Here is a 10,818-nt window from a genome sequence, read left to right as displayed (position 1 = left end):
CAATAAACCGGCATAGAATACCAGTATAACTGAGCAAGTACCAGTCTACAAATTTGCAAGTAAAGGATTCTAAACTAGGATGCACCCATAAAATTGACCGCTCCGGTGGCCTAGTGGTTAGAGCGTCCGCCTCGGAGGTCCCCGGCCTAGTCATACCAAAGACTTACAAAAATGGTACAAACAGCTGCCTCGCTTAGCGCTCAGCATTTAGAGGTTAATGTTAGGACTGGTCGGCCCGGTGTCAGGATAATGTGACTGGGTGGGACATCATGCCACATGTCTGTGGCATGACGTCCCAGTACTAGACATCACTAAAAATTGCCACACTGCAGACATCGTAGCGATATGATTGAAAACTTGTTAAAAGCTACGTTAAAAATCCAAATCACACACACACACACGCACACACACACACACACACTTTCGGGTACATCTTTTATTATTCGGGGAAAATTATTCTGAATAATGCAACAAAAATGTAAAAAGGGGCGTACCATTTTAATCTTGAAATATGAAGATCTCATGGACACTGAAGAACTAAGCAAGCTGGGTTCTCACACGAGAAAGAGAGAGAGAGAGAGAGAGAGAGAGGTGCTACAATGTTTACAAAGTAAAAAAAATAAATAAACTCAGTTCAATGAATTTATTTTGAAAGCATACATGCTTATAAATTGTATGGCATTATGAGTACATGTATTTAATGGCACATCAAATGTACAATTCATAATTTTTATTTATTTCTGTTGAAAACTTATAAACAACAAAACTAAATAAGCATAAAATACGAAAAGCGCAACAAGTCTGCAAACTAGGCCAGTGACGACAGAATGACAGCCACGACTGATCGTGAACAATCAAGTATGAATTGTCACTTTAGCTTCAGGAAAGATAAATTATACACATACCATGTAACCCTTTCAACACATTATATATCCAATCTTATTACCAGGTATGAAATTTGAATTACAGCTATAACACACAAAGCAACAATAAATACGCTTAAGTACTGGCCTTAGATAATCCATCTTTCGCCCGCCTTATAAAACTTGCAAACAAAACAAAAACATGATGTTTACTCACAACGTAGGACACTTTCCCAAGTCACGCTATGCGCATAAACAAACACCATGCCATTTGGAAAAACCTGGATGTGATGACGCACTGAGGAAAATCCCATTGATGCATAGTTTGTCTCAAAAGAATCCCCCCCCCCCTCTCTCTCTCTCTCTCTCACACACACACACACACACACACACCAAAAAACTGGATGGAATCTTGATATTATTTAAGAATAAACCCCGTTGATGGTTCGTTTCCATTTCAGTGCAAAGACTGACGTATATGATATCTAAAATAAGAGCTCAAGTTCAACCTGTCAAATATGTAGACATACTTGTGAGGTGACTATGGCGTCAGTTCGTGCTGCTTTCGGCACGCAAAACATGTAATTTACTTATCCGGAATCATTATGAATGTATGCAGCATGAAACATCTACTGACGAAATCAAATTAAACTCTGGACTGTAAAACTGAATTTTTTTCCGTTATAACTGAGCTCCTCTGGATTTCCGTACAGTTTACGTGAGTATTTTATATATAAAAAATTGTGTGTTTCTATGGGATCTGACTTGCCATCATACGGTATATTGAGCACAGGGTGACAAACACTCTGAAACGTTTTAAAACTTCAACTGAGCAACATACTACTCCAGGGGCCCCGAGTGGCCGAGTTACGGATCACTGCCGTCTCACCGCTGGCTGCATGGGTTCGAGTCTCGGGCTCAGCCAATGTGGGTACGTGAGAAAGCTTGCCATTTGCTTCTCGTGGGTCGGTGGTTCTTTCCGGGGTTCTCCCGGGTTCTTCCTCCGCCATTGATACTGGCCGCCATGTATAGCTTACATTGTGCTGAAAAATGGCGTTAAACTCTACAACAACAACAACAACAACAACACGCTACTCCATTTTATCGTCATTGAGATTCCGCTGAAACTAGCGATACCTTATAACTTTCATGGTATTTAAACCTCTTACAAGGCTACCTGTATCGCCTCTCCAAGAGTAATAAAGCGACTGTCAAGCAATCATATTTTGTAATTATTTATCCGATTTTCTCGAGTCAAGTTCTCTACAGCAGTGTTTTCGTTCCGGAATATGACCCTCGGACGATGATACAAACAAAGATGAATCACACAGATCTCCTCGCACGGGTAATGTAGGGTTAGACGAGCATTCTGATTCATGGGACGCAGACCTGCTACACTGACGCTGAATCGGTCCTAATGTTTTAGACTTAGTACATTTTTGATGTTCTTTCAATGTTTCCTTGGACTCCTTTGTGGATTCTGTAGAAAAAATTAATATAATTTTAGAAAAGTAACATGAAGACTCCGATTCCATCAAACTGTAAAATTAACAACTGAAATAGCTTGGAGATAATTTGTACTACTTGAATATCTTTTATTTTACATGGTTCTGCCCGTTGATACTGACCCTTTTAGAATCTTAGAAAAATTAGCCATGGTTTGCAAAAAAGGATACTTTCTTCAAATCTAAAGTTTCTTAATTTTACAAGAAGTGACAAATAATTGTTTTGAGCAGGGCTAATATTTTAAAATTTTATATTAATATTTGAGTTCAAGTGGTATTTTATGGATAAATTCATAAACGACATAAACAATATATCTGATCTCCTGTTTCAAGAACTAGAGTTTGATTAACTTCTACGTTAACTTTTTTTTTCTTTTCCTTTCTTTACTGTACATCAGAACAGACAATTTAAAATCTAAAAAGAAGTTTACTTCCTGGAAATGATAGGTCGTGTTTGTAAACTGTAGAGTCACACTCTGGTACTATCACCTGTTGAAATAATCGTTTCCTTTATTTATGTATTAACTTCTTTTAGATATAGAAATCGGTGGGAGTACCGTGTGCTAATTAGTCACGTGAATACGCGCAATAACACATTAAGGTCACCTTGACGACGATTTGTATTTAAAATTTCGTGGCAAAATTTGTAACGGTGCATAATTATTTGCCTTTATTTCAGTGCCACACCAGCCTATCTAATGGCACAACACACCACTGAAACTGAATTCTTTCATCTAGCAGATAATATCGATGCAAATGTGTACGTTATATTCTGTTATTTAAGAGATAACGAAAAGCGTCATAACGTATTCTTTTACCATTTGCATAAGGGGGCGGGCCTGATGAAGCAGCGTGGTTCCCATGTAACGAGTCTTCTGGTTGGCTAATAGGGCCCGAGCAAGAAGTGCTGCTTAGACTATTTTTAGTCAGATCACTACAGTCTGACGCAGAGTCCGGTTCGTTCATCAACGGTTTCATCAACAGTTTCATTTCCTTGTTCTCTCCCTGTTCCATTCGTTCATCAATGAGTAATTTTGATTTTTTACGTCGAGATATAATGACAACTATGATGCTCAATGAAAGTGCTACAAGAGCTATTGTCAAGAACAATATGATGCTCCAGATGTAAAATGCTGAAATAATAATAATAATAATAATAATAATAATAAAACACTGCTACTACTACTACTACCACCAATAATAATAATAATAATAACGATAGCACGCCATCACTAAACACGTGTTTTCCCCTTAAACTTTAGACGCAGGAAATCTCCAATTGCCTTTGACATCTTTTTGTGACATTATTTCTTACCAAAACACAAACAGATGGAATAAAAATTTCAGTTTCTTTTTACCCATTCTTTCTGAACCCAAGCCATATCGGGAAAAATAATGTCCTGACCAATGGGATTTTATATACACCTGACGTTTTTTTCTCTAAAATATGATGGCTCCAATAGACGATTTGTTTAGAAAGATGGGGTCAAGGAAATCTTTTCTATCAAAATAATAATTCTTTCAACGAAAAATACATTATTTTTTTTAAAACAGCCTTGGTCGTGGATGCCTTTTCATAAATAATCGTGAAGCTAACAAACCGACGTAATTGTGCAATTTACAAGTAATTTTACCAGTTTTGTAAGGCATGATAGCAAGAAATTAAAAGTATGGTGGTAACATTATGGCAGAGTGTCAAACACCGCTTAATAAGCTAGGAATGGTGATGCACCCATGCCTAAAATACTGGGGAAAGCCATGTTTATAAGCATATTATTCTTACAAATATAAAATAATGCAATTGATTTGTAATTATTTTTAAACCTTTTCCACTGCCTGTGGCATGAGGGAGGTATTGAACCTTTCTTTTTTCGATTCGTTACTACATTATCAAGTCTGATTTGATTTTGCCCTAAGGTTTGGTAGAAAAATAATGACAAACAGACTTACAGAGTAATGGACACGAAAATCGAGAAAGATTAATAATAATCGATATCGTGCTCGTTGCTGTAATAATCGATATAGTGGTCGTTGCAGTACGAATCGTCGTCGTCATAGGCACATGATTAAAGACCATCTACATAATAAGGGACATAACTGTACTTACGAATATCAGGGGTTACGTCTGGACAGCTACTTGAAGGTGCCATAGACGTAGCAATAAGTGATGGCGTTGTAGTCGTTGGCGTTTTCGTTGATTTTAGACCTAGAATGAAATGTTATCATATGGTGAAAGTCAGTGCATATACTGCTGCGCTTACTTACATTTTGTATGTAACGCAAACTTTACAGCTTTTCCAGCTTTTTATCGTTAGCTATTTTATAGCAGAAAATACATAATGGCTTTTTTTGCTATTAATAACCTGTCAAAATAACGTTTTTTAAAAAACTTACATAGAAACGAGTACGAAAAATTATTTCCTGTATATGTATATACTATCTGTATTACTAAACATGTACACAACTGGATTGACGCATAAGCCATTGAAAGAATGAAGGAAGCAAGAAAAAAACGAAGATATATTGACTATTATTATTGATACAACTACTCACAATTTCAATGGATTATCTTGCAATGAACAACAGTTCATATATTGGTTATATTGTATTGTACTCTCCTATTTCTTGGCATTACATAACCTTTCATTTTGATGAACCAATATTTTTTCCCAATCAGTCATTAAAAAGAACATAATATCCTTATGACTGTGAGAAAGTGATACTTTTATATTGGTATAATGCACCGTACATCTGCTCTCTGCAGCTAATATCAGTTTGATAGCACATGCTCTGATTCTACATTCGTCCAAGACGACGGGCAGGGGTTTATATTACTTCATGTATTTATCCTCAATATCTGCTGTCTTTCTTCCTTTCTTTGTAGTTTATATTCTTTTAATACTTGCGTTGGTCTTTCTAAAGTGCGGAGCACCATAAAGAATGACGCTCCAATGACAGACCTAGTCCAGTTTCCTTTCACACTTTTGAATTTGTTGTCCCTATGCTGCCTAGGTCACCTAGCCATTTCACATTAGGCCCAATTTTATTCAGTGTGGTTCACGCACATACATCTGATTAAATCGGATCTCCACAGACCTAGGTGGAGATCCAACAGATGCAGTATATGTTCATGTTTTGTTGACATTTGGAATTTCCAGTCCACCTATATTTTAGTAGTCTGTTTATCGTTATTGGCGGTATGCTCCAAATGACGTATGTTTCTCAGAGAAATTTGTAAGTTGTGATTGAACTGGTGAACTCCGAGGTCTACATAACTGACCTGTTATTGATCTCCTTTAATTATCTACATCTGTAAGTGGAGATCTGGTTTTAATCTGATTGGATATAAATACCAATAGTAGCATTCATTCACGGAGCATGTGCATTAGTTCATTTCAACTTCAGCTAACTGATCCAGGACTCTTTGCGAGTTGTTAGGGGTCGACCCTAGAAAGACCTAGAACCCAGGCCTCGTCGACAAGGCGGAGGTCCTAGTGGGATGACCTAAATTGCTGATGCGATAAGAGTGGAACAGTATACAGTAGCAGAATACACCATTTTTTTATGGGGTGTGGGATCCAGCATCGCTAGCATTTCTATATCGTGTGCTCTGAGAGAAAGGGAAATGTAAACACCCATGTAAGGAACTTCTCTGTGAGTGCAAAAAAGTAATGTATCCTTTCCGATTTAATCGCGCGGCTAAAGTTTACACTTGAGCCAAGTCGTTGCTCAAATCGATGGATTCTTAAAAAGTACATGACTAGACTGTATCGCTATCCTACCTACATCCCTGTACTTGTGTGCGAACCTACCTTCACACATATTTACATACATGTATTGTACACATACATTACGGACGGAATAAAATGAATAATGAAAGATAAATCATCAAAGGGGCAGATAGGTAGACAAGCAGAGGTAGGCAGATAGGACAATAGACAGAGACACACAAACATACTGACAAATAAAAATGAGTTACTATTCCAGTCCTTGACTAGAATGACCAAGCATTGCGACCATCGAGCATTAATCCCAGTACCACCGCTTGATATATAATCTTGAATTCCACACCGGGTTCACGTGCCAGAGCAGTCAAAAGCCATATCACATTACGTCCATGACTATTGAGGGTGAGTACTAGCCCGTAACCTGTACACGTATTATGAAAAGGACAAAGCACATCTTACACTGAGTATAAATCCCGGTATTTAGGTTTCACATTCTTATTCTATCGAAAAATCTACCACTCGATTATATTCATCAGGTCCTTCGACCACCCGTGAGTGAGTCACGTATTTGGATATAAATTCTGCCGTATTTACTTCACCTTCACCTCAACACGTAACCGTGGTGTTAAAAAAACAACCAGAAACAAGAACAGCGTGAATTCAATGTGTGTGTGTGTGTGTGTGTGTGTGTGTGTGTGTGTGTGTGTAAACGATATCACTGGTGTGTGTAACAGATGGGTGAAATCTTAATGATTCAAGCTTTTGCCGGCAATGTGATTAATTTCTGTATATACGGTTATACAGTCATGGAATTTTATTGATAACGCGACTGTATCGGATACTTCAGTTTGGTTTGCACTAACATGATATTAGATGTGAATAAGTCATGTGGTTTTGCAGATCACAGCAAATATCTGATGGGTCATATTCAAGACCATTTGATGCAATGCAGAACACCCATGTCTTTCTCTACGTAAATCATTCAAGACACGCACCCCAGACAAAACACTACCTATATGTAGGCGTGGGATTAAAACTTGAATATGTCTTTAATCTCTTGTGGTAATGGGCGTATATCCTACGGGAGCGGTGATGTAACAAAATGATCATGATACAATGATTTTAGGATTGGCTTGGGTGCAGCCTTCCCAACTGCTCCCCCCACCCCTTCGAACCTATTACAAAACAGTTTACAATATTTAGCTTTTCTCATTGAAGCCAACTGCAGCGAGTGAATGAATTTTACATATGTATTTTTTAATTTACTTAAAAATCGATTTAAAACTTTAATCATTATTATTTCGATGGCTCATCACTGTAAATCCTCATACTAATTTGAAAATAACACCCGATTTTAAATGAACACCTCCCTCAATCCCAATCCTTTCTGCCGTGAGGGGTAATAATGACCCAGGGTTTCGAACCCCCAAATCCATCATATTCAATTCGTGTCATTCCTGCCATGGCAGCCTATATGAAATTCGGTTTTAGAACGATAGCAAATATTACTGTCCTTGAATTGTTATTATTTCTTTTACCCATTTACCCTATCCAGTATCCAGGGACCATAAGGGAGAAAGCAAAATACCCTACACCTCTTAGACACGGTTTCAGTACCACTAGTCTCTTACGATAAATTTCTATCAAGAATGTTTGAAACTGGCTGTTAATGTATCATACATACATACATGTATGCTAACAAACAGACAAATAGATACACGGATTCCACACAGACGTACACAGACACACATACATACATGCATGCATGCATACATACATACATACATACATACATACATACATACATACATACATACGTATGTATGTGTGTGTGCGCGTGAGCGCGCGCGCTTCTATTTGACCTGGTAGATGAGATGCCTTTCATAACACGAGAGAGAGAGAGAGAGAGAGAGAGAGACAGAGACAGAGAGAGAGAGAGACTTACTTTTGCAATAATACTTGCAGGGATCTGGAATGAAATCCGACGTGCATATTGGGACTGTACAATAATTACATCTGCGTTCATCAGCGTCAGAATTACAGTACTGATACGGAAAAGTACATATATCCACAAAACAGGGAAATCGGAATTCGTCTATTGCATTCATGATGACTGTTATACTCAACTCAAACCACAAGGAAAAGAGAATAAGCTGACTGACTGACTCTTTGAATTACAGTCGTTTTCGTCCTTCCGGAGAATGAGAATGGAAACCCCGCTTTGGTTTTATGTAACTCTCGCCGGAAAATCCCAGTCTATAAATAGATCATACGTAATGATTAGACTTGGAATATCGCAGGACAATCCCCTAATGACGTCAGATCTCTGTCACTACTACTACTAATAATAATAATAACAACAATAATAATAAAAATAATACGGCGCCTAATCTCTAGAAGCTCTAAGCTCTTTAAAATATTAGCTAACACAAAATATATATATATATAACGACAAGATTACAAAAACAACCACCAAGTTACAAAGCAAAAACATGCTGACGATAGTTAAGGAAGTAAACATTATAAAGTCTTTAAGTCTGTTATTGTAGTCGAAATAGACGAGTTTTAAGAACACTCTTGAACGCGATCATAGTGTCCTTGTGTCCAAGATCTCTGGACAATTCGAGCCACGTAACTGGACCCTTGTACACAAAAGAACGTTTTCGGTATGACTTCGTTTCAACAGTGGGAACAATGAGAATGCGAGAGTCGGAAGAAGAGCATTAAGTTTCTAGATGCGGTTGACCCACGTGTGAGGTCAGAGAGGTACATTGGACTGGCACAATTCAACGAAATGTTGCATACTGAACAGATTTTGTGTTTGGATATGGCTCGAACGGGAAGTCAGTGAAGGTTACAAAGCGTGTGTGTGTATTTGTTTGTGCGTGTGTGTGCTCAGTTTTTCGTACTCTAATGATATCCGAGCAGCCGTGCTTTTAACTTGTTGAAGCTTGTGTAATAATAATAATAATAGCAACAACAACAACACTGATGATAATAATAATAATAATAATAATAACAACAACAACACTGATAATAATAATGATAATACGCATTAACAAATGAAGCGCGTATTCGTTATACATGTATATAAAGGTTAAATGGCATTGAAAATTATAAGAGACTGCTAGACCCGTATAAACTCAAAACAGGATGGATTAGATTTGTCCTCTTTATATATATTTGGTTGGTTATTATTATGGATATTTCTGGCATAATGATATTTTCTGCAGGCGTTTTAACGTTTAGTTTAAAACCATCATTTGTTATTATTATTGCAAACTGGATTGCTAATATTTATTACAAAATATTCTGATGCAGTGTTATTACATAATGATGAGATTGATGACTATATTCTGTCAATGTCATGATGAATACATACTGTTAATGTCTGTTTGAAATGTGGATTACATACTATTATGCGAATCTTCCTTACCATCTCGTCTAATTTATCGGTATAAATATTTTTAATAAAATCAGACTTTCTATTTTCTTGTCATCTCGGGTTTTTTTAATAATATAATATAGTATTGCCAACAAGTAAACTTTGCTTAGTTTTGTCGTAAAAATCTTGTAATTAACAAGGAATGACCAACTATAAAAAGTTGGTCAAGTTCATCCAGAAAGTATTATCATGTTTCAGAGCGTTGCTATAACAACAGAATAGCCAATAACGGATGTATTTCGTAAAGTTGTTGAACCAACACTCGCATTGTCACCAGATCTTCCATTTAATATACTTAGATTATTATTTATATATATGTCTATCAGTATTTTCCCCAGTGGCATTAATTTCCTAATTTAGTGTTACTGGTTTCTCAGGTAATTTATACTCATCAAGAATTTACACGGCATCATTGAAAAACTTGACTTTACCAAGTTCGAAGTGCTTGAGAAAGAACTCGTCTTTTCCAAAATAACCATTCATGTCATGAGTTCTAGCATTAAAATCTCCCATTAAAGACGCATATTTATTTGGAGTACATATTTTAGTAACTAAGAGTGTAAACGTATCGATTTCATCTTTAGTAGAAAACCTTGAATCTCATAGAGGAACATAGGCGACGTCCAAATAAATGTGATCGTCAGTTTCCGACCCAGTTGTATCGACTTCAAACCAAAGTATGCAGTCTGAGTCAGATTGAATGATAGTTACAAAAGAAGAGATATAATCGTTTCGACGACATAGCAGTTAGTCATCAAATATTTGGTACGGCTACGATTTTTCTGCCAACCAGGTCTGGACCCACCCACCCACCCCCAAGTCCAATGAAGTCATTACGATGATCACTATAAACGGGTCTTTTATTAATACTCCGTAGGTTCGTGTACGTAATTTAATCACGAAGGGAACCATTTCAAATTAAGTGGACCGCTCCGGTGGCCTTGTGGTAAGAGCGTCTGCTCCGGATGCGGGAGGTCGTGGGTTCGAACCACGGCCGAGTCATACCAAAGAGTTTTAAAAATGTTACTATAACAGCTGCCTCGCTAGGCACTCGGCATTAAGACGTTAGTGTTAGGACTGGTCGGCCTGGTGTCAGGATAATGTGACTGGGTGGGACATCATTCTACATGTCTGCGGCATGATGCCCCAGTGCTAGACATCACTATAAACTGCCACACTGCAGACATCGTAGCGATATGACAGAAAAATTGTTAAAGCTACGTTAAAAATCTAAATCACACACACACACACACACACACACACACACACACAATTAA

The 10,818-nt window shown here is 37.4% G+C and overlaps 1 protein-coding gene across 1 annotated transcript; it reads right to left on the bottom strand.

Moving 5' to 3' along the window:
* Positions 1–628: 628 nt before the first annotated feature.
* LOC149803691 (uncharacterized) lies at positions 629–8,325 on the bottom strand. Its single transcript, XM_089953476.1, has 4 exons — positions 8,042–8,325; positions 4,476–4,574; positions 3,187–3,501; positions 629–2,343 (listed from the first exon to the last, which is right to left on the bottom strand). Exons 1-4 carry the CDS (start codon positions 8,202–8,204, stop codon positions 2,096–2,098), a joined length of 825 nt encoding a protein of 274 aa, XP_089809602.1. The 5' UTR covers positions 8,205–8,325; the 3' UTR covers positions 629–2,095.
* Between the last annotated feature and the right edge of the window lie 2,493 nt (positions 8,326–10,818).

This window comes from Sinohyriopsis cumingii, chromosome 3 (assembly GCF_028554795.1).
Source record: "Sinohyriopsis cumingii isolate HCF-2022 chromosome 3, ASM2855479v2, whole genome shotgun sequence".
Classification (NCBI taxonomy): Eukaryota; Metazoa; Mollusca; class Bivalvia; order Unionida; family Unionidae; genus Sinohyriopsis; species Sinohyriopsis cumingii.
Note: the sequence above shows the minus strand (reverse complement) of the source record. Positions and strands in the feature narration are given on the sequence as shown.